At 36.2% G+C, this 25,741-nt stretch overlaps 1 protein-coding gene across 4 annotated transcripts in view; it reads right to left on the reverse strand.

Moving 5' to 3' along the window:
• VPS54 (VPS54 subunit of GARP complex) overlaps positions 1-25,741 on the reverse strand; it is a 77,371-nt gene that overhangs the window by 49,134 nt on the left and 2,496 nt on the right. For 2 of the 4 annotated variants that reach the window (XR_008627204.1, XM_055120016.1), the window contains exons 2-6: positions 20,135-20,290; positions 17,703-17,944; positions 10,583-10,661; positions 7,673-7,707; positions 5,152-5,283 (exon numbers count right to left, since the gene is read on the reverse strand). Coding sequence is in view for 3 of the 4 variants with exons in the window: in XM_055120016.1 (XP_054975991.1) it covers positions 5,152-5,283; positions 7,673-7,707; positions 10,583-10,661; positions 17,703-17,944; positions 20,135-20,270 (624 nt within the window). In the remaining variant the exon portion in view is untranslated. Of the gene's footprint in view, positions 1-5,151; positions 5,284-7,672; positions 7,708-10,582; positions 10,662-17,702; positions 17,945-20,134; positions 20,291-25,741 lie in introns of those variants that run through there. The other 2 variants (XM_055120018.1, XM_055120019.1) reach the window with 2 other exon arrangements.

The following is a 25,741-nucleotide window of genomic DNA, read 5'->3' on the forward strand; positions in this document are numbered from 1 at the left end:
TTCAAAAACGAAATTCTAAAATTTGACTTGTCTTTTCTTCCTATCGAACTACAAATAACTTTACTGGTGATGTTATCTTCCTATTTCTCTCCCATTTTTTTATTTTAGATTTTTGACAGTTCAAACTTTAGACATTACTTCTAAAGGTTTCAAGAAAATTCATATGTCAAAAGATTTTTCTATGTTTAAGATTTATAAGATTAGAAGAAATTATTGGTCACCAACTATCTTTTTGTAAAACCATGCAGACATATATTTAATTTGACTTTTTCACTCTAAGTTTCCCTATTATACAATAAGGCTACAAGCAAGAAATTTTTTTTACAATTTAAATCTCTTTAAAATGTATGCCATTTGGGAATGCCCTGCCACAAAGGCTGGGGAGAGGTATGAAATTGGGGGGAGGGATACTGGAATCATTGGTGGTGAGAATGGGCACTGGTGGAGGGATGGACACTCGAGCATTATATGACTGAAACACAAACACGAAAATATGTAAATCTGTAACTGTACCCTCACAGTAATTCATTAATAAAAAAATAATAAATAAAAAAAGAAATAATATGTGCTAGGTAATCGCTGTTTAGCTAAAGTCTAACTACAGAGCTATGATCTCTTTCAAGGAATGAAGGCGAGGGGGTAGGACACAGGAGGTTTAGTTCACATGAACCAAAAAATATGAACAGGGGCTGCAGCAATAGCACCCCAATAGGACTCTTGCTTTGCATACAGTGTGCCCCCCCATTTGATCCCTCGAATCCCATATGATCACCTGAGCAATCCTGGGCGTGGTGCAAAAAACAAAGAAAAAAAGATATGATGATCAGGGACATTTCCTTTGTGTTTAGAAGAGGGAAGGTTATAGGAGCAGAAAAGACAAAACCCTGCAAGATTTTATGGTCAAAGAATGTGGGGTGTTTGTTCTAAAGTGAGTTTATAATTTTATGGTCTATTTCTTCCCTGCCTGACAAAAATGGAGATTTCTGTGAAATTTTGAAAGGAAGAAATTGGATTCAATTAAAATGTATCCAATCAAATAAAATGTATACCTTTTGTTGTTCTTTGCATCTTTAATACACTGTTTGTTTACAAGCAACATGGGGTCTAAAGTACATAGCAAGCTATAATGAACTAAAAATTAAGAACAATAAATTTAGCATGGATAATTCTTTAAGATATTCTATTAGGATAACACATTCAGTTTATATGCTGTTGCCTAGTCTGAATTGTTTAATAGGTCTAAGATAAAATAAGGAATTTAGCTAGAAAGTTAATCACCAATCATTTTTTATAGAAAGCCTTTCTTAATGAAGGATTTAAAATAAAAAAGGACTCAAAACAAAAATTTACATTCGAAAACATACTCCTTTTCTGATTGCAAACCAACAGCTAGGAAAGCATTATAAAGAATGCTCTAATCCTGGTTCCTAGTTCCCTCTCTTTAAAGCTAGTAAGATGAAATAGCTTTTTTCAATCATAAAATTCTCATGGAATTCTGTCTTCCTTTCATTTTCCATTTTTAATAAAAGAGCATTATGAATTAGAAAAAAAATAAACTTGATTCTGCAACTTATCACAAAATCTCATTACTTCTGTCACTTCAAACATTGGACATATGAAAATTATTTCATTAGTTTCAAAGATCAATATTCACAGATCTATTTTTCCAAAGAGATGTTATTTTCAAAATTCATTTCTGATTAAAATTCAATCTTTAAAGTGTTGCCAAAAGAAATCTGTATAGACTGATAGATTTTTATAATTTGTCTGTATTCCTTCATATAAGGCCAAAGACCTGGAATGTGAAATAGCACAAGTATAAGGCCAAATAGCACAAATATAAGGCCAAATACCTGGAATGTGAAATGTGTTGAGCCTAAGTTCATAAACAAGTTGCATTCTTAGTTTTAATTGGATTTCTGTTTTTTTTTTCTTAAAGAAAATCTTTATAGGTAAAAATGTGGCCATAGGAAAAAGCTCATTTTTCACTATGAGTAAAAGAATACTCATGATATTCCCTCCACCCCAATTTTTCTCTCCTTTACAAATTAGTCCTTTCTTTAGTTAATGAGCACCAGACCTAATTTATTGAAAAGTATTCCTAAAATAAGCTTTCAGACTGCCAAGAGATGTCACCAGACTGCAACAAAAAAATTTCCCCTCATTTAAAAAAACAATCATAGCAGTTTTAAAAAAACTTCCAAACTGAGTGATGAGAAAAAAACAGATAAAAGATCTTTACATCTTCAAGTTTTAAAGATTCTTGACAAGTGAGTAGGTTTGCTTAAAGTTATACATTTTAAATGACTGTTAAGATGCTGACTTCTGAAATAAAGAATACTATAATTTAAAAAATCTGTTGAACAGTATGGAAAAGACTAGGTTTTGCAAAGCCAAAAATACATCAAGAATATTTTTACATTTTCTTTTTTTTTTTTAATGTGATGCCAGGGATCAAACCTAGGACTTCCCATATGCAAGGCCAAATGCTCTATCACTGAGCTATATATCCCTAGCCCTATATTACTGTGCATTTGCCTACCAAAATTTTGCTTCATAGCAATCGTCCTTTACATATAAAGAAAAGTAATACATCAGAAAAAAAAAGATTCTGTGCTTAAAGTCTTAGAGAATTAAAAAAATCACACAATATATTATTTGAATTGATGCAAAGCAATTCACCACCTAATATATTCTTTCAATTTAAATTCCATCAATTGATTTGCTTTGTCTTGTGTTTTGGGCCACACCTGCCAGGGCTCAGGGTTTATTCCTGGCTCTGCTTTCAGGAATCTGGGCAGTGCGCAGGGGACCATATGGAATGCTGGGGATCAAACCTAAGGTAGATGTGTATAAGGGGAAAATCACCCTACCTGCTATACTATCACTCCAGCCCCACTCATCAATTAATTTTTAAGTTAAAAAAAAATTCAGATGGAAACGCATCCCCTGCTCATGGAGAATTGGGAGATTTAACACAGTAAAAATGGCAATACTCCCCAAAGCATTATAAGATTCAATGCAGTCCCTAAAAGGATGTCCATTATTTTTTTCAAAGAAATAGGTCAAACACTTCTGAAATTTATAAAACTCCACGAATAGCTAAAGCAATCCTTGGGAAAAGGAAGATGGGAGGCATCACCTTCCCCAACTTCAAACTGTACTATAAAGCAGTAGTAAGTAAAACAGCATGGTACTGGAACAAAAACAGACCTGCAGACCAATGGAATAGAGTTGAATATCCTGACACATACCCTCAAATACATGAACATTTCATCTTTGATAAGGCAACAAGTATGAAGTAGAGCAGAGAAAGCCTCTTCAACAAGTGGTGCTAGGAAAACTGGACAGGAAAAATGAATAGAAGCTTCTGCACCTCAAAAGAAATGGTGTCTAAGAAACAAAGACAGCCCACAGGAAAAATTACTTACCCAACACCCATCTGATAAAGTATTAATATTAAAATTATATAGGACAATGGCAGAATTTTACAAAAAAAAATCCAACCCCATCAAAAAAAAAAAACCCCAAAAAAAACTTCCTCAAAGAAACTCAAATGGCCAAAACACACATGAAAAAATGCTCTACAACAATAATCATCAAGGAGATGCAAATCAAAACAACAATGAGATATCTTCTCACACCACAGAGACTGGCACATATCAAAAGAGGAAGAGCAACCAGTGCTGGTACGGATGCGGAGAAAAAGGGACTCTATCATTGTTGGTGGGAATGCCAACTGGTCCAGCCTCTTTGGAAAACAATACAAACATTCCTCAAAAAACTAGAAATTGAGCTCCCATTTGACCCAGCAATACCACAGGAACCCAAAAACACACAAGAGAAACATCATCTACACTGCAATGTTAAAGCACTATAGCCAGAATCTGGAAACAACTCGAGTGCCCAAGAAAACATGACTGGATTAAGAAACTATCTACACACTGGAATACTATACTGCTGTTAGAAAGAATGAAGTCATGAAATGTGCTTATAAATGAATAGACATGGAGAGTATCATGTTGAGTGAAATGAGTCAGAAGGACAGGGACAGGTATAGAATGACTGCATTCATTTGTAGGAAGTGAATATATACATATAAATATATATAAGTTATATATATAAATATATATAATCCACATGTATATATATTTAGAGAGAGTTGCTTGTTTTGTTTTGTTTTGTTACAGTAGGAGACGAATATCCAAGGATCCAAGGTGAGGGTAAACAGAGGCCAGGGATGGGATGGCGTGGGAGGGACAGGTCAATGGTTGGAAGCTGGCCATAGTAGTGTGTTGGGGAGTGAAGGGCACAGGTAAAAGGATATACCTGATAGATAACCTTTCATTATCTGTATTGTAAACCAAAGGCCCAAAAGGTAAGAGAGGGAGAGGGAGAGAGACAGAGCAAATGAGACGGGACAGGGTGGGGGGCAGGAGGGAAACTGGAACAATTAGTGGTGGGAAAAGTACTCTGGTGAAGGGACAGATGTTGGAACACTATATGACTGAAATTCAATCATGAAAACAACTTTGTAAATGTGTTTATCACTGATTCAATTAAAACAATAAATGGGGAAAAAATAAAATAAAAAGAGTTGACAAAAATTTCCTCTTTAGGGGCTGGAGCGATAGCACAGCGGGTAGGGCATTTGCCTTGCATGCGGCTGACCCGGGTTCAAATCCCAGCATCCCATATGGTCCCCTGAGCACCACCAGGAGTAATTCCTGAGTGCAGAGCCAGGAGTAACCCCTGTGCATCGCCAGGTGTGACACAAAAACCAAAAAAAAAAAAAAAATTCCTCTTTAGCATAAGCAGAACTTATGTTCCAGTAAGTCAAACATTATTTTATCAATTAAAATTTGAAGGCCTCAATTATGAAGATAGCTCAAGGGCTAGAGCTTATACTTTTCATGTGGGAGTCCAGGGTTCAACTGAACTAGGACTGCATGGTCCCCTAACAGCGCCAAAGTAGTAGCCCCAGAATATTACCAGGTGTGACATCCCCCCCCAAAATAAGTTGAAGGTCTATAATAATCAAATATGAAAGTAAAATGAAATGAATTAACCCTTACTAAATAAATCTGAATCCATACATAGTGCCACTCAAGTAAAGTTTTCTACATGGAAAAATTTTTTAAAAAATATTACCTTTTCTTGTAACAACTTTGAAGACGCTGCATCACGATTTCCTTTTCCACCAGCAGTATTAAAATGAGACCACGGTAAAACTGAATTAAAAGTTAAGGAATCCTCCAAGGCAAAATCTGGTTTCATAAAAATCTATTTAAAAAAATGCATTTTCCTCCATTAGACAAACATTTTCTTTACATTTATTATCCCTTCTAATATCAAAAGATCATTAAACTAATTAGAAACAGCAGAATTATTTACCAAAAATATATGAGGAAAATGTAAGGGTTTTTGTTTTGCTTTGGCCATGGGACTTACTCCCTGCTCTGTGCTCAAGGATCACTCCTGGTGGTGCTCGAGGGACCATATGTGGTGCGGGAGGGGGTGGGGCCAGGAGTGGGAGGGCTGAACTTCTGCATGCAAGGCAAGCACCCTACCCACTGTACTATCTCTCCAGCCCAAGAAAAATACATGTTCGTGAAGAATAGAAAATGGGGGGTTTTGCCTTTATCAATGGAGATCACCATTCTAATATTACTAGATCAATTTACCAAAGGAGTTACACTTAACTAAGATTTCCATACTTACCACGATAGTTTTAAAAAATGTCAAATATAAATTTTCTACTCATATTTCAATTTTTTCCTGCTCAGAATTCTTTTTAAAATTAGTATAGATTAGACATAATTAAATTTTAAAATAAATCAATTTTTATTGGATTTATCCATCACATACCATACCCATCTAGGTTATTAAATTCTATAAAAGTTATATTTCCTATTTATAACAGAAATTCCCTATCTCCACAGCTTTTCATCAGGTTGTCTTTACTATCTGCTAATTATAGTAAATAGCTACTTACTGATATTCTCCACTAATGTAACCTTTCTATTAATATCAAAATACCTTCAAAATATAAGTACTTTAAAATAAAAGCACTAATACATGGCTCCTCCCAAATCAACCTCTGGCATTGTAGATGGTCCCCGAAACCCCACCAAAAATGATTCCTAAGCACAGAGCCAGGAACAAGCCCTGAGCACTGGGTGTGACCCCAAAACCACTACATAAATGTTAATTTTTCTGTGTAAAACATCCAAAGGATTCCCATGACTCAAAAACTATCTGGAAAGGTATCAAAAACCCTTCATTAATTAGAAACCACTGATCTTTTTATATAGTGGCAAGATTCATTTCAGCAATATTTAGTTTTCATGCTCTCTTACAGTTAGTATCCTTTACATATTTTTGGTGTAGAATGCCTTTTTTTAGCCTATGTTCCTAAGGAATACAACTCAATCAAAAGGATAAAAAATGTTTTGTATAACACAGAGATGACTTACTTTTTATCTCTGAACAACGTATACAACGAATACTTATTTATCTCATACTTCATAAAAACATTTATCACCTAAATAACCCCCACCCCACAGAGATAGTATGTTCCTTATAATATGCAAGTTTAGATTTATAGCATTAATCTTCATATCCCCAGCATCTAGCATTGGATTTCAAATAAGGTTTAATCTACTCTTACTTAATTTATATGCTGTTATTTCACTGTCACTAATTTAACTATGTCCAAAAATTAGTATGACTATAATAAAGAAAACCTAAGCAAGAACATGAATAAGTTTCTAGTTCTTGATTAAAGCTTTCAATTAACTGAGTACTCACTGATTATATAATTCTACGCTACATACTAAGGGGGAGACAAAGATGAACTATTGCAAATGTCCTCCCTCAATTAAAATTTGAAGGCCTTATGAGATGTAATAAAATATGCACATAAATATCTCCTAAGAATAACAAATACATTAAAAGGGAGAGAGAAGACTAAATAAAATAATAAGGAAATTTAGCCAAGGGACATTAGTACATGGGAAATTTATTCCTATGAAGTTGTTGCCATTAAACTGAAAATTGTAAAGAACTGGATAGATAGTGGTAAGTGAAAAGTCTTCCAGGCTAAAGGAACAATGCTAAAGTATAGCAACAACAAAAAGTTTGAAGTAAATAATGTGTGTAAAAACAGTGGCAAACATTACAGGTATGACACTGATGGAAATAAAGGCCTTAATGACAGAAGTTGATTTTTATTTTGTAGAAATTAATAATTTTTAAATGACCTTCTTCTTTTTGTTTCTTTTATCTTTCTGTCTCTTCTCACTACAAAGAGCATTTGCCATCGATCTCCTGGAGAATCTGATAAATGTTATAAACTTTGGGCATCAGGGCAGAGCTGGGACTCATATACTACACATTACTAAAAACAGTTCATACAAAGAAAACAACTCTTAATAATTTAAAGGGGTATTAACATAAATTTATTTTATAGAATGGAAAAACATAATTGTCAGTTTTAATGATGAGCAAATGATTGAAAACGCAAAAGTGAAAGAAGAAAAGTGAAGCAACAAAGTCCCAGAAAAGACAAAAATAGTTAAACTGTCAGAAAAGTCAAATAAAAGCTTTTTACAAACAAAATTAAGGGTCAAATATTAAAAAGAAGTATTCTTATTATTTTAAGTTTCATTACCTTAGGTACTTGCTCCAGATCTGTCCTGGATTTATCTATTTTTAAAAAAGGAAAAATATTATTTACTTTCATTTTACTTCTATATGTTTTGATAGATTACTGTGCTAGGTTATACCCAAATAACCATTTAATATTTTTCTTCCTTCAACAAGTATCTATCAAGCATCTCCTTAGGCATATTAGAAGATAAAGCACTAATATATATTTCAAATAATCTTAAACAACTATAAAGTAGCAATAAAACAAATGAATACATCTCAGGTCTTCTATCAAATGGATAAAGAGTATGATGCTTATTAAGTTTTTTGAGATGAAGACAAGCATTATGTACTCTTTAAAAAATAAATGCTAAAATAGGAATATCTATACTACTATTAAAAATATCTACCATCACCCAGAATTTCTTATGAATGAAGATTTTTTTTAAAAAATGCCATGCATGCTACTTTTGGTCTAAAATGTCTTAAATTGTATCACCAATAATCCTTCTCAGAACTTGATGATCAAAGGGATTTTTTTTAGGCTGGAGAGGTAACACAGACTTAGGTAAGGCATATGTCTGGCATGACACTGACCCCAGTTCAATTTCCTGGCTCTGTATATAGTCCTCCAGCTCTGTGAGCAGTGATTCCTAAGCAGTCAGGAGTAAGTCTTGAGCACAGCTAGGTATGGCGAAAACTTCATCCTTCCCAAATAATGATTTTATATTATATGCCTAAGACTCAACTATAAATAACTATATATCACAAGGTTATATAATAAAAAAATAGTTTAAAAAACTAACAAAAAATATTTTTTTAAACACCGGATTAACTTCTCTTCTTAAATATCTTGGTTTTTGTCATCTACACTATCTGCAAATGAATCTATTTACCTTTATCTAACCATTAGATCTCAATGCACCTGTCTTTACAAAACTGACTCTGGACTCTTCTATAAATTCAATTCATCTCTTACCTCTCTTCATAATCACTCACCCTTTAATAATTTCCTCCCTAAAAACTCTTTGCTTTATCTAAACATACTTATTTCTAAACCACTGGGGAGAAGGGAAAAAGAAGAAAGAAAAAGAAGGAAAAGAAAGCCCAAGGAGTAAGGACAGACCTGGGGTGCAAAGTTTAAGACAACACTCTCTCTTGCCTTATCTAGTCCTAGCTGAAGAAAAAAACATCTTTTCACCTTTTCACCCAGTTTCCTGTAATCAACAACCTATATATCTCAAATCTTCAAGCCACATTCATTCAGGTAGTCTCTATTTTTTTTCTGTTATGTTATCCCTTAACATTATATATAGCATTGTGATTTCTGAAAACATTACACTAGTCCAATACAAAATCCTAAATTGCCAAATTCATGGAGACTTCAAAGTAAACTGATCTACCTTAAAATATTTTGGTGCTACAGAGTAACAATTCATTGTCACCTTTTGGAATTCTCATTGGCTTTTATTTCTAAGGTGAAATTATCTCTTTCAAAGGTACCTCATTTTTGTATCTGTACCTGCCTTTTAAGTGAATTTTCTGGTGCTCTATCATTTTTTTTTCTGTTAGTATACTCTGTACTCTTGGATTCAACTTTAATGCTACTGATGAGCACACTGTCTACAGTAACTTCTACCATACTGACTGACACCTCATCCCAGATCTTTTTTTTGAACAAATAGTTGGAAAAAGAAGTGTCTAAATGTCTCCTAAAATCAAGCAAACATGCCTCTATCTCTCCCAAATTCCCTCCTGCCCTCCCTTTCTCACTGAGTTGTGCTTCCCACCTTGCCATCTGCCTCTATAAAGAATCCGAGAGTCATCTTTAGGTCATCTCCCTCCACTGACCAACAACTTACACCACAAAAAAAAATTGTCCCTGAGACTCTGAGGCATCTCACAAAGGTCAAATTTCCTCTTATTTTCATTATAACTGCTTTTGGAGCTACAGGATTTCTCATTTGTATTACTGATATAGCATCCAACTGTGTCCTTGCCTCTAATTTTATAATCATGCATAAATTTAGTATATACAACTGTTTTCACAGTGAAATGTATATGCATAAATTCGATCATGTCTAACTGAAAGCATTTTGTAGCATTTCTAAAATGCTTTTAGAAAAAGTCCTTAGCATAACATACAAGGCTCTTTGTGATATGATTTCTCACCTATTTCTTCAACCTCATTTTCATATTTCAGTAAAACAAGCACATTGCTTGCAGTTCCTAGAATATGTTATATTCTCGACTCTATTGCTTTGCATAAACTGTTTCCTTTTCCTGTGATTGTTTCTTCATTCATAACTATTTTTTAATAGTTTTAAAATCACAAACCAAAGGGATAGCTCAGCTGGCTGGGGCACATCTTTTGCATGCAGGAGGCCGGTATTCAATCCCCAGCAATACATGGTCCCCTGAGCAACATAGGGAGCAAACCCTGAGCACCACCAAGTGTAGCCCCAAAACCAAAATAAATAAATAGGTGGATAAATAAATATAAATAAGAAGCAATTATCAACTCTAGGAAATCTTCTAAGGCTAAATTATGAACTCTATACAATCTTGCCATGCTGAACTTGATAATACAGTGTTACAGTTGGTGATTTACTTATTAAAACTTATGCAGGAGGCCTTCATTTCTTGAAGACAGGGATTATTTCCTATTTATCTGTTTTTAAACAAGTCAAGTGTTAAACATCCAAATGTCAAATAGTTTTTGAACTAAAGGGTAACATTACCTACCATAAGACTCATGATCTTTCTCTTTGAGACTTTTTAGAAATAATATGATCATAGACTATAAAAATTTCACATTTAAAATGACAGATATTACAGTCAACAAGTTCTCTAACATTTTGCTCATTACTATGCGTACAATTCTACAAAGAACATTCATCTAAACATTATTACAAATAGCACATATTCATACCATGAGTATGTAAGAGCGTTCTGTCAAAGGTATCTTTAGGAGGACAAATATTCTTGCATCTCTCATGAATCTTCTCTCTCTAATAAAAAAAGGCAATTAAATAATGTAATCAATTCTATGTGGCAATAAATATCCAAGGCATCATAACTGAATAGATCAAATTTATGCTATAATTTTATTTGAGGAGAGGTAACCAGTGATAAAGCCCAGAGCCTAAAACCTGTGAAGCATATGATTACCACTGAGGACGAAAGAGAAAACTCAAAAGCCTGGAGCAGCACATACTTTGCATGCTAAGGGCCTGACTTGGATCCTCTACGTCACATGGTTCCCTGAACATCACCAGAAATAAACCCCACGTACCCTGAACACCTGTAAAGTGTGGCCCAAAAGCAATCAAGAAAAAGATTCACCAGTGAGTTACAACCCAATCTCCAGTTCTATGAATTTGTAGGGTGATGGGGAGAGGTTGCACTATACCCAGCTGTGCTCAGGGCTTACTACTGTGCTCAGGAATCACTCCTGATAGTGCCTGGGGTGCCAAGAACATATGAAGTCCCAGCTGAGCCCAGCCAGCCACATGCAGGGCAAGAGATTTAACCCCTGTGTTATCTCTCCAGGCCCAAGTTTTTAACATGAAATCATTAGCATCATGAACTTAAGTACAAAAACCAAATATTTAATAAATAATATTATTGAGTTCTATGATGTACAGCTTTATATAGCTATAGTAAAATTTCCATAAATTTGGAATAAAGTAGGAAAACAAATCAAAGATCTTTTTATTAGAAATTAATGAAAAGAATACACCCCCAAATATATGATCATCTAATCTTTGATAAGGGAGCAAGAAATGTGAAGTGGAGCAAGGAAAGCATGTTTAACAAATTGTGCTGGCAAAACTGGACGGCTACATGCAAAAAAATGGGCTTAGACCTCCATCTATCACCATGTACAAAAATCAGATCAAACTGGATTAAAGACCTCAACATCAGACCAGAATCCCTAAGGTACATTGAAGATAAGGTCGGCAAAACCCTCCACGACATTGAAGCCAAAGGTATCTTCAAAGCTGACACGCCACTGGCTAAGCTAGTGAAAACAAAGATAAATAAATGGGACTATCTCAAACTAAGGAGCTTCTGCAACTCAAAAGAAACAGTGACCAAAATACAAAGACAGTCTACAGAATGGGAAAGGATATTTATGCAGTACCCATCCGATAAAGGGTTGATAACAAGGATATACAATGCACTGGTTGAACTCCACAAGAAGAAAACTGCCAACCCGATCAAAAAATGGGCTGATGAAATGAACAGAAACTTTTCCAAAGAAGAAATCCGAATGGCTAAGAGGCACATGAGAAAATGTTCAACATCACTAATCATCAGGGAAATGCAGATCAAAACAACAATGAGATATCATCTCACACCACAGAGACTGGCCCACATCCCCAAAAACAAAAGCAACCGGTGTTGGCGTGGATGTGGGGAGAAAGGGACTCTCCTTCACTGCTGGTGGGAATGCCGACTGGTTCAGCCCTTTTGGAAAACAATATGGACGATTCTCAAAAAGTTAGAAATTGAGCTCCCATTTGACCCAGCAATACCACTCCTGGGAATATATCCCGGAGAGGCAAAAAGGTATAGTAGAGATGACATCTGCATTTCCATGTTCATTGCCGCTCTGTTCACAATAGCCACAATATGGAAAAAACCAGAGTGCCCGAAAACAGATGATTGGCTAAAGAAACTCTGGTATATTTACACAATGGAATACTATGTAGCTGTCAGGAAACATGAAGTCATGAAATTTGCATACAAGTGGATCAACATGGAAAGTATCATGTTGAGTGAAATGAGTCAGAAAGAAAGAGACAGACATAGAAAGATTGCACTCATATGTGGAATATAATGTAACTGAGAAGTACAAGTTGGCAACGATGCAACTTCTGGCAGATATCTCTCTGGACTTAGTTACTAAAATACTAAATTACAGAAACCCAAAACTGAGAGGCCGCTAAGTGTGGTCACTCGACCTCACACTTCTTCATCCTCAGCAATGGAAAACAAATTACCTAATGCTTCCTTTTCAGCAGGTCTGACTTTAGGGGAGAGACTCTCCAAACAATAATAGTGAGTTTTCTTGAAATATTGTATGCAATCAAAGTGAAAGTAAAGTGAAATTTATTAGTTACACAGGCGGGGGGGGGGGCTTAGGGTGGGGGGGCTAGGGGCGTGGGGGTGTTTGGGGTGTGAGGGGGCGGGGTGGAGCTATACTGGGATTCTTGGTGGTGGAATATGAGCACTGGTGAAGGGATGGGTATTCGAGCATTGTATAACTGAGATTTAAACCTGAAAACTTTGTAACTTTGTAACTTTCCACAATAAAAAATTAAAAAAAAAAAAAAAAAAAAAAAAAAAAAAAAAAAAGAAATTAATGAAAAGAATGATTTTTTTTAAACATGAAAGAAAATTTGAAAAACCTATAAACCTAAGATGGATATTAGTTGACAGTTTCTGAGTTAGTAAAAAAAGGTCATCCAATGTAATTTACTTTGGATGACCACAACGAAATTTTTACCTCTTAAGAAACACCATAAAATAGGGACATGGTAGGGAAAAAGAATTAGGTTAGTAGTGTTCTGAGGTCTGATAGCAGTTTTGTCAGAAATTATAGAATTGTCAATAAGAATGGCTGTACCATTTTGCATCCTTACCCACAAGGAATGAGATTTCCTAATAGCTTCCACCCTTGTCAACATTTATCGCTATATTTTGGATTTTGCCATTCTAATAGACATGTAATAATATCTCTTTGTTTTAATTTGCAATTCCCTTAGTGTCATTTTTATAATGCTTATTTGCCATCTGCAGATCATCATTTTTGAGGACACTGTGACCACTAGTGATGCTTACCATCCTGTCCTGTATTTATCAGTCACTTGTATAACTAAAGAGAAATAACTATTCAAGTCCTTTGCACATTTTTGAGTGGGATACTTTCTTATTGTTAAATTCTAAGAATCCTTTGTTTACTTTAGATACCTTTTACCATATACATATTTTGAAATTATTTATCCCCGTCACTGTCATCTCTTTATTAAGATTAATTCATAGAGTACAAGTTTTATATGTTGATAAAGTTCAACTTGTCCATTTTTTTTTCTTTTTGGGTCACACCTGGCAATGCACAGGGGTCACTCCTGGCTCTGCACTCAGAATCACCCCTCATGGTGCTCAGAGGACCATATGGGATGCTGGGAATCGAACCCGGGTCGGCTGCTTGCAAGGCAAATGCCTTACCCGCTGTGCTACCACTCCAGCCCCAACTTGTCCATTTATTATTTCATGTATTGAACTTTTGATGTCATATCTAAAATTTCATAACCAAGCTCAAGAAAATCACATATGTCTTCTATTTATCATCTAAAAGTTTTGCAATTCAGTACTTTATATATTTGCAATAATTTCTTTGAAAGATAGGCTGGAGTGATGGTACAGCAGGTAGGAAGAGGTTGCCTTACACACAGCCAACCCGAGTTTGATCCCCAGCATCCTATATGTCCACCTGGCACTGCCAGAAGTAATCCCTGACTGCAGAGTCAGGGGTAACCCCTCAGCGCCACAGGATGTAGTTCAAGAAAAAAAAAAGAAATGAAAGATACAGGTAATCTGAATCAGATGCTCTTTTGTTTGGACACTGTCTAGCTGTGTTTCAGCACCACGTATGAAAAAAACTGTTCTCTCATTACTGAACTGCCATTGCACCTTTATGAAAAATCAGTTGCCTGTATTTGTGGAGGTTGGGGGATCTATTTCTAATTTGTTCCTTCGATCTAATATCTGTTATTTCATCAATACTACACTATCTTTATTATCATCACTTTGCAGTATGTCTTTAAGTACTTTCAATCCTCTATTTTTCTTAATACTGTGCTTACTCTTTCCTTTCCACATAAATTTTAGAATCAATTTCTTGATTTCAAAACATAATTGATGGGATTTTAACTGAAATTGAGTTCAATCTATAGATCAACTTGGGAAGAAGAGATGTATTAAAAATATTGAGTCTTCCTATACATATGGAATCTACTTAGATCTTCTTTGATTTCTTTTATCAGAGGTTTATAATTCTCATCTATATTTGTACATATTTTGTTCTAGTTTTTGTATATGAATTTACTTTGCTTTCCCCTCCCCTTTCCATCATTGTTATAATAATTAACCTGACATTGGTATTTGCATATTAGCTGTCATGCTCACCAAAGTTCACACATCAGGTTGCAGTGCCCACACACTTAGCTACAGTGCTCAACAACGGCTGCATTGATTTAGCCATAGTGTTTGCATATAAGCACACTGTAGGTCAGTCTTTACTATGGTGCTTATGAACATCCTGGTTCCCGGGGTCACTGATACACACCTGCTTACGTGGAATACCACTCAATTATAGTGCTCACTTTTTTTTTACTTTTGTTTTTGTGTCTGTGTGCCTATTTTATCTTTTCCCAATGTTTTACCTTTAAATATTTTGTGTCACTGTGATTAAAGTAAGTTTCCTATTAAAAAATTATATAATTTAGGCACATATGCTGCCTGAGTGCAGGTGCTGTTTGTGCCCATGTGGCCGAGCACATGTGGTGCCTGAGCACATGTGGCACCTGCATCTCTCCCCTCCTGAGACATGTACTTTTCCATCTAATGCTGGGATGTTTATAGTGGCTCTCTCCACCCTTGAAGAAGCTCCGGTTCTCTCTTTAGTGAACTTTCTCTAACTTTCCCTTTCCCTATCCAAAAACCTCCAAATAAATGTTTTACTTCAAAAAATAAAAAAGTACATACTTTGGTATTGTTTTTTTCACTCAGTCTCAAAATCTCTTCTAATTTGAGAGCTGAAACATCTATATTTCATGTAACTGTTGGCAGGACAAGGCTTAACACTATTATCTTACTTATCTTATTTTCAATTTTTTCTCATACATTTCTTATTCTCCTTTTACTCTCTGTCTTTGGATTAAGAAATTTTTTAAAATCTAATTCCTGTTGACTGTTCACTTTCTATGTGTTTTATAATTTTAATGGTGTGCTATAAATTGTAATTTAATGGTGTGCTAGAAATACAGGTTTTCAGGGCCAGGGAGATAGCTAAAAGAGATACAGTATATGCTTTGCATTTGTGAGCCCTGAGTTCAATCCCTGGTATTTCACAGTCCCATGAACACTGATGGGAGTGATCTCTGAGCACTGAGCCAAGAGTAGCCCCAAACCCCACCGAGTGTGGCCCAACTCTTCCCCTTACTCCCTAAAAAAAGCTTTATAATGGAGGGAACCAGTGTCTGCTTTGGTCTCAGCTATAAGTAGAATTAAGATGTTAATTAAGATATTAATTAAATTATTGGACTAAGAAGAGGAGAAACACCCCTAAGTGGTATTTTGCCCTTGGGCCGAAGGGCTTTCATATGTTAACTGTACTAACAGAAGGGGTGTGGTGGCTATCCACAATGAGGAAAGTACGAGAGAGACCAGGGAGACCAGGCAGAGAGACCAGGGCTGCAAGAAGGAGCGTGGAGAGATAAGCAGAAGAGAAAGGAGGAGACGGAAATGAGGGGCAGTGTGAGGGGGTTAGTGAGACTGGAACAGGCACGTGGGGAGAATGGAATAAGCGCCAACTGATCACCAAGCAGCTTAGTCTTCGTTTCCTCCTTCGTCCACCCATGGCATTGGCCATCCAGGGTGGGGAATCAGCTCGAGACCACCGAATGCAGGCTGCGAGAAAGAGCCAAGGGGTCTTTCTCCCTAGCCATCTGGTGATTACACAGGCAATCAGGAATGAGATTAAAATAAAAAAGCCATCAAAAAATAACAGCTGTGGGTTCTATATAAAAAAGCCATCAAAAAGAAGGCATATTAGGACTTAAGTAATGATCATTAATATGCGTATTACCTAATAAAGGTAAATAACAGCTGTGGGTTCTATATAAAACATTAAATAGTATAAAAAATGATGCAGATATTGTAGCTCTGTCCACTGTCCTCCCGTTGTTCATCAATTTGCTCGAGCAGGCACCAGTAACGTCTCCATTGTGAGACTTGTTGTTACTGTTTTTGGCATATCGAATACGCCACGGGTAGCTTGCCAGGCTCTGCCGTGCAGGCAAGATACTCTCAGTAGCTTGCCGGGCTCTCCTAGAGGGGCGGAGGAATCAAACCCGGGTCACCTGTGTGCAAGGCAAACGCCCTACCTGCTACGCTATTGCTCCAACCCGGGTATTATATATTCCAATATATAATATTTAATCTATTTACAAATTATTAAAAGAACAAAGTACAATAAAATCAGCTAAGTGCAAATTATGCTTACTAGTGAAAAAAGTATAAGAATTAGTAACAATAGAAATAAACACTCCCTGTAACACTTAAATGATTATTTTTAATTAAAAAATTGAAAGGATGAACAGAATTATATTAAGTTACATACTAAAAAATTTGTAACAAGTCACCTCAAACTCAACTGCTTAGTTCTATCTCTCACAAGTGTTTAAAGCAGTATGTCTATAAATATTAAGATCTCTGTTAGAGGGGGCTAAAGTGATAGCACAGCAGGTAGGGTGTTTGCCTTGCACGCAGATGACGGGTTCGATTTCCAGCATCCCATATGGTTCCCCAAGCACCGCCAAGAGTAATTCCTGAGTGCAGAGCCAGGAGTAACCCCTGTGCATCGCAGGGTGTGACCAAAACAAACAAACAAACAAACAAAAAGATCTGTTAGAGCTAGCTGCTCTATTAATTGTGTACATGATACAGAAACAAATCCATTCTGCTCATTTCTTAAAGCACATAAATCATCTGGGCTTTATAAATCTAATTAAACCATCATTTTCTTGGTAGATACATTTGGCTTCAGGTTGAAATTTAACATTATTTGGAATGCGTAACTTTGGAAAGTGAGTGAAAAGGAATGTATTTATAAGTATCTAAATCAAGAACTTAGTACAACCAGTGCAACAGAATATACAGCAACAGAAAAGAATACCATAAGTTCATAACAATTATTGTGAAAAACCTACAATAAATCAAACTAATTCTTTTTTAACCTGACTACAACTTAAAAATATTACCTGAGAGATTTCCTGTTGATAAGCTGTAAAATGATCCTTGCTGATCTGTGGGAGGTAGCATGAAGGTATGACATCTGTGTCCACAAAATCCAATCCCCAAGTTTTTGTGAAGAAATCAGATTCTCTTTTTGCTAATCTAGGATCATTTAATGCTGCTGGAAGATTTACTTTGGAATGATATATAGTCCATCTATGTTGATCTGCAACTAGAGATGGGGCAACACATAAACTATTTGAATCACCTGCAAAAAGTAAACAAGAGAATTCTGTAAACTGTATGTCTGACAGTATATCTTAGAAAAATAAAATATGCTTAGATCCTACTTTATACAATCAAACTCTTTTCTGCCATAAATGTTTTAATAAAAAGCCACCTGATTAAATAATCCTCAGTTTTTAACACTGTTGTCAAAGAAAGAAAAAATGTACAAGATAATGGAATAGAGAGTCAATTTTTGGTTATAGCAGCTAGGTGGGATACATGGTAAAGAAAGACTCATTTACTTCTTTTCCTCAATGTATAACTTTTCTATTTTTTTTAATTTCTCTATTTTTTTCTACCTTTATTGTATATCTTGTTTTCTTTAACAATCTAGTTTAGTCATAGGCCGGCATGTTGTTCTATTAGGACAGATTCTCCTGGTTCTAATAGTCTTTGTATCTTTTTTATTTAAATCACATAACTACTACTGTGGCATCAACAATAGAGGAATTTAAAAATATATAATCAGCCAACTCTTGTTATTTATGGTAGTTTTGTTCCAAAAGTATTTGACTTTTTGGAACAAATACTGACTCACTCCGCTAAGGGAAAACAGAGGGTTAGTTAGGTCCAAGCTATCTGGTCACAATATTTTTATCAGCAAATAAATAATCTTGGATTTTTGTGTGTTTCTGCTTAAAAACAACTTTTTTAGTATAAACTGTTTAACCATTAACATTGAACTCACGGCCAGTACCACCATAATTCATACATGAATGAAGCTATATAATAAACATTTTTTTCATAAGGCACACTGCAGCCTCCTTGTGCTCAAAACACTGAACAACACTTTTTTTTTTTATTAGTGAACCACCGTGAGGTACAGTTACAGACTTAAAACTTTTCGTGCTTGTGTTTCAGTCATACAATGCTCAAGTACCCATCCCTCCACCAGTGCCCATTCTCCACCACCGATGATCCCAATATCCCTCCCACCCCTTATCCCATCCCCCCCACCCCACCCCACCTCTGTGGCAGGGCATTCCCTTTTTTCTCTCTCTCCTTTTGTGTATTGTGGCTTGCAATAGAGGTATTAAGTGGACATCGTGTTTGATCTACAGTCTACTTTCAGTGCACATCTCCCATCCCCAGCGGGTCCTCGAATCACACTTTAACTGGTGTTCCCTTCTCTATCTGAGCTGCCTTTTCCCCCAGCATGTGAGGCCGGCTTCCAAGACATGAAGCAAACCTCCTGGTACTTATCGCTACTATTCTTGGGTGCTAGTCTCCCATTCTGTTACTTCATATTCCACAGATGAGTGCAATCTTTCTATGTCTGTCTCTTTCTTTTTACTCATTTCACTTAGCATGATACTTTCCATGTTGATCCACTTATATGCAAAAGGTCATGACTTTATCTTTCTAACAGCTGCATAGTATTCCCTTGTGTAGATGTGAACAATACTTTTTTAACACTTCATTTGGGGCCATTTAAAATAACAGCATTGGCAAAAAGCACAAAAGTTAAAAATAAAAGTTGGGGCTGGAGCAATAGCACAGCGGGCAGGGCATTTCCCTTACACGCGGCCAACCGGGTTCAAATCCCAGCATCCCATATGGTCCCCTGAGCACCACCAGGGGTAATTCCTGAGTGCAAAGCCAGGAGTAACCCCTGTGCATCGCCAGGCATGACCCAAAAAAAAAAAAAATTAAAAATTAAAGTTAAAACCCAAGGAAAAAAATGTGGTACTAAACAGATCACAGAAAAGACACTGGCTCACATAAAACACGAAAGTTGAAATATAAAAGTTCATTTAAGAATCTATGCATCAGAGGATTCAAAGTTTCCACTCCTCTTTAATTCCTCTAAAACGACAACAAAAGTGAGCCAGGAATTGATTTGAGGGGTTACAAATAAGCTTTAGGGAGCAGGAAATTTTTTAAATATGGAACCAGGAAATACTGAGGACTGTACTGTATTTACCTAAAACAGTTTTAATCTGTAGCTTCATTTTCAAAACTTTTTTGTTTTCTTAAGTAGATTCTTTTACAGAAATGCATGAAAAGAACCATGTTCTAATTTCCCATACAATACAGTCCCAAATTATTTATACCTCTTGAATATCAGCATCATAAAATTTCACTTTTTAAGATAAGTATATGAAATCTGTGCTCAAAGAGAATACAAAAATACAAATCTTCTATAAAAATATCAAGAAAGATGTATTACCTGTGGGTTCCTTGGGACACACATCTGGCAGTGACTGTACAGGTCGGATGTGTTTTGTTGAATCTACCTCTTTTTTAAAGAAAACATCACTACCGCTTCCTTGAGGCACTGGTGAAGAACTGTGGCTTGAAGCCATTGCATAAAATCACCACTCAACTGAAAATGAGAAAAGAAAAATCAAAACACAGCACAAATCTGTAATTTACCTATAAGTATTATGCATGTTATAAACTTTCTTGCAAAAACACAGTTTTCAATATTCCTCAAAGTATAATTACAAAATTTGGATATTTCCTATTAATTGTAAGAGTCACAAATAATACAGCTTCCTAACTAAGTTACTTTGCTTACAAAGCATTCTTCACAAACTGAAATATCTTAATATTTTTGTCTTCCAAAGTACAGTAACAAAGCTGCACCCAAAATACAGCAGATTAAAAAATTCAGTAACTATGTAATAAAATAGATTAGACTCATGTGTTTCTGAAATCTCATGGCCTGTGTTCACATCTCTGATTCATTCCCTAGCATATAAGAGCAAATTTTCTTAACCTCTGTGTCTTACCTCACCTGTAAAAATGGAAATAGAGATTTCAGATGATAAACATTTGTATAAAAGAATAGCCCTGAGCCCTTCCCACCCTAATTCCTGTAGTCAAGTCTCCTCCTGTGTGACTCTCAGAGGGGAAAAATGGTAGGCCAGGGCTGAGGGCTGAGGGATGTGATTCAGTGATTCAGCAATAAAATTGTGACCCTCAGTTCAATCCCTGGTACCAGACACACACACACACACACACACACACACACACACACACACACACACACACACACACACACACACACCCATGTAAAAAATAAAGTATGTGAGATATATATATATATATAAAACACATTAAAACAATGAAAACAATGCTTGCCTCAAAGTTAGTACTCATTAATGTTATATATTATCAAGATTATTACTGAGATATCACTAAAAATAAAAATAGACCATCAAGGCACTTTGTTACATTACATAAACAAAACAATCAAAACACTAAGCAAGGGGCCAGAGCCATAATACAGCAGGTAGGATGCCTGCCTTGGATATGGCCTACCAGTTTAATCCAGTGATCACTGAGCATAGAGCCAGAGTAAGCCCTGAGCTAAGCCAGGTATGACCCGAAAACCAGAAACAAAAAATGGTAGGCAAAACACAAACCTACACTTCTACACACCACTGGACATGGCCCCCAAAACAAAACAATAAAACAAAGCTCTTAGCCTCTTCCACTAAGAGACTTGTACAAATGTTGCCTTTTAGTTTAGCCTTTTATTCTATAAATTCCTTGGCAATCTGGTAATACCTACAGACCCTTCTCAACATTTAAAACGCACATAATACATAAAATTACCATTACAGTGGACAAACATTTATTTACAATCTATATAAATTATAATATAGCAATTTTTTGCTTTTCAATGTAAATCTAATTTCTAAGCAAAAAACATGGACATAAATATCTGAAAATTCTACAGGTGACAAAATTAGAGAATGTACTAATAACTCTGAAGGACACCCTACATACAGAATTTTTAAAAATGCTAAAATAGTCAAAAAAGTTTCTCAACTGTGGCACTAGTTACATTCTGAACTTAATTCCTTCTTTTGGGGGATTCTCCTGTATACTGAGAATCTTTAGCCACATCCCTAGACTCCATACACCCATTTAGATGCCAACAGCATCTCTCTAACTCAGCTATAAGAACCAAAAGTGTCTACAGAGCGAAAAGTCCCAGAATAAGGGAAAAGAACGGAGTGGGTGAAAATCATCTGAGTTAAGAAGAACTGATTTAGAGAATCACTAACTGAATTAAGAATCACTAAAACAAAGAAAAGAATATCACAAAATGATGATGAAAACAGTGGTCTAGAAAAGAAGCAATTCTGGTAATAAAAATTGTCTTTAGAAATAACAAAAAAGGGGCTGGAGTGATAGCATAGCGGGTAGGGCGTTTGCCTTGCACGCGGCCGACCCGGGTTCAAATCCCAGCATCCCATATGGTCCCCTGAGCACTGCCAGGGGTAATTCCTGAGTGCAGAGCCAGGAGTAACCCCTGTGCATCGCCAGGTGTGACCCAAAAACCAAAAAAAAAAAAAAAAAGAACAAAAAAATTTGCTTCTTATAGTGAACAGAATGCTCCCTCCCCATACTTTCCATCACTATTCCTAGCTCAATTGCATTCAAGAAATGGAGAAGTAGAAAAAATAATTATATAATGGGAGAAAGTGAAAATAAAATGAGAGTTCGGAACAAGTGTAAAACAAACACATTTAAGAAAAGAAGCAATCATAAGTATAATCATTCCTATAGAAGCCAAGGGAGAAGTGCCCAGAAGAAAGAAAAAGTATGTAGTCAACATATTCTAAGGAAGATCAAAGAGCCTCAAAAAAGATATGTGATTATAGCAGTTTTCAGGACAGTGGTTGAGGCATTAATTACATCACAAAAGATTAAGTAAGTTGATGAGAAATAAAGCAACAAGATCAAAATCTCTTTGATGGTGAAAGAAGAGACATTGAGCAAGAATTTTTTAGGTTATAGAAAAGTTAAGCATATTTGTAGCAAACAGCAAGAAACAAACTGAAGTGTGAGATGAAAAGGAAATTTTAAAAAGTGATAGAGAGCCTGACAAAGCACAGCACTTGCCTCGCATGTGGCTGACCCAGGTTCAATCCCCAGCATCCCAATATGGGATTCGAGTGATTCCTGAGTGCTAAGCCAGGAGTAAACCCTAATCACCTCCAGATGTCGCAGAGCCAGGAGTAATGACAGAGCACCACTGAGTGTGGCCAAAAACCAAAACCAAACCAAAAAAAAAAAAAAAGTGGTGGGAAATAGAGATTCAGAGGAGAGGGGAAGGTTAATTGTAATAGAGTAAAATGGGATAGAGTAGGGGTGGCCAGATAAGCCCTATGAGATCCTGGGTCTGGCCCTGATGGGACAGATGTATGCTTCTAATTGGCTGAGTGCAGCCTTTTTGCTATCCTGTATGGCCCACAAATAATCTTTTAAGTATCCAAATGGCTCTGGCATAAAAAAAGGATCCCCATCCCTGGGGTAAAGAGACAGGAGCAGAAAGAAAAATGAAACCCAAGGACTGAGGCACCTTAGGCCATCTTCCACTTCAAGTGAATCAAATCTTCTCTTAGGCAACCATGAGGAAATGAACAAGCTGATCTAGAAAAGTTGCTCTCACTCTTACTCCCCTACCCGATGCCCCCTCAGTAGGGAAAAAGAGATCACTTGGCACCTGGGCATGGATTGCCTCACTCCCACCATCAGCTCTGCAGGCTTTCTGAAGTCTTAAGACTAAGAGTGCAGAGAAAATGTTATTAACAAAAGAGGGAAGGATGTCAGGGAAGAGAAAAGCAATGAAAACGGAAAAATAATTAATCCACCATTAATATTTGATTAAGCATCAAGACATTTATAATTGCTAGCTTTAATTCAGATTATCTTATTGATCTTCATAATAACTAGTAATTTTTTAATTTTAAAAATATTATCACGAAATGAACCAATGATCTCCATTATGTGGATCAAGAAAGATTTCAAAAAAACTTGGTTTCAGATCATTTTTCTAGCTAATTGTGAAGATGGGAATTGAATTCAGCTATTCTGATTTTAAACGGCTTATGTCTCTATACTATATTGCTCTCAACAGAAGAAGGTATGGGAGATAGAATAGGCATTAGGACTGATGTCTGGGACCACATGGCACCGAGCATCATTTCCCTTGAGCATAAGCAGCCCCAGCAACGACAGGTGTGGCCCCTGTACCACAGAGCCTGGTGCCATTATATCCTCAATGCTGCTCAGGGCCTCTAGTTGAGCTGAGCAGCCCAGTTATCTGTGAAGCACAGAAAGTGACACCGCACTTCATGGAATACCACTTGAGAAGGCCCCCTGTTTGCAGTGGGGGGGAGTAAACCCTAAACTTAATGCCCCCTATCCATTTCAAGCACCCAGTACTCTCTCCTCTTCTACCTTAGCTTCCTCATCAATCACTAACACAGTAACAATTATTTTTGAAATTGTATTATTAAGTCATAACTGAAAAGTATTATGCTGGGTCCATGGAGATACCTCAGTGGACTAAAATGCGTACGTTACATGCAGGAGGCCCACGTCTGATCCCTAGAGTGAATCCCAAGCATGGCACCAGAAGCAGCCCCTATACACACTAAAAACAACAAAACATTATTACGTCTATCTTACATTAAAAGTAAATGATACTTCTAATTTTTTTGTTTCTGGACCAGGCCTAGCAGTGCCAGGGCCTACTCTTGGCTCTGTGCTCAAGGATTATTCCTGATGCTGTTCAGAGACAGAGTGGTGCGTGCATCAAACCAAAGTCCACTGCACACAATGCAAGTGCTTAATTCCTGTACTATGTCTTCGACCAATAGTTCTGGTGTTCTTCTGACTTAATTTTTACGGGCAGTTTTAATCAAAGAAATTTATTTTTATTTTATCGTTATCTATGGTCACACTCTGCCATGCCAAGGGCTACGTCAATTTCAGTACTCAGTTGTCACTCCCTGCAGTGCTCAGGGGACCATGAAGCATAGGTAATAGAACTTGGGCCTCCCAAATGCAAAGCATATGCTCCTGCCCTAGATCAAAGAATTTTACATAGCACTGTGACCGTAGAAAACTATTCCCCAATATATATACATATACATATACATTTTTTTAAGTATGTATTTTCAATACATACTCTTTAAAAAAAAAAATTTTTTTTAATGGGGGTAGTTTCCCAAGTGGTGCTCAAGAGGCCTGGGCCCCTCCCATTCCTGGCCAACCAGGCCTGCAATTCAATGCAAGGGCCTAAAGACATAGTGCTACTGGTGTCTTGCAGTAGTGGGGAGTGAGGTGGAGTGCTGAAGGCGGGAACCATGTGGCTTTTGGAGTGGAATAATTCTGTTCACTGAAATATGTTTTGCAATATCCCTGGCTTTATGCCAACAGCACCCAAATCTAAGTGTTTTCAGATACTGCCAAATTTCCCTGAGTACAAAGTCACCATTTCTGAAGCACTGATTTAGATATTAGGGTTTTTGGATAACTGAAAAAGGAGACATCAAATGAGTTCTGGTAAATATAATATTTAAATTAATTCTATATTAAAATTTATATTTTTAAACATAAAACAGCAATTATATAAGAAGATAACTCTCTCTATATATACGAAAACATCCTCATTTAGGCTAAAGCATTTCTAGAGAATTCTATAACAAGACTTAATTTATATGAATATACATTAATATCCTTTATTCCCATCTCACAGTTGAAGAAATATACAATTTTTTCCTTACTCTGCTAGTAAAATGTCAAATACACACAGAGTGCTGGGGACATAACTCAGGGATAGAACACTTGACTTGCATTTGATCCCCAGAACTATGCAAAATATACAAAAACATATATATATATATATATATACAAATCTACACACCTACTTAAGAGTCTAACCAGTTCTAACTTCTGATTCCAAGTTTCTTGCTTTAAATGGCCACTTTGTGTTTCTTAAGCCATGCAACCTTGTCAGGGTAGACCTCAG

The sequence above is a fragment of the Sorex araneus genome, chromosome X (genome assembly GCF_027595985.1).
Source record: "Sorex araneus isolate mSorAra2 chromosome X, mSorAra2.pri, whole genome shotgun sequence".
Taxonomy (NCBI): Eukaryota; Metazoa; Chordata; class Mammalia; order Eulipotyphla; family Soricidae; genus Sorex; species Sorex araneus.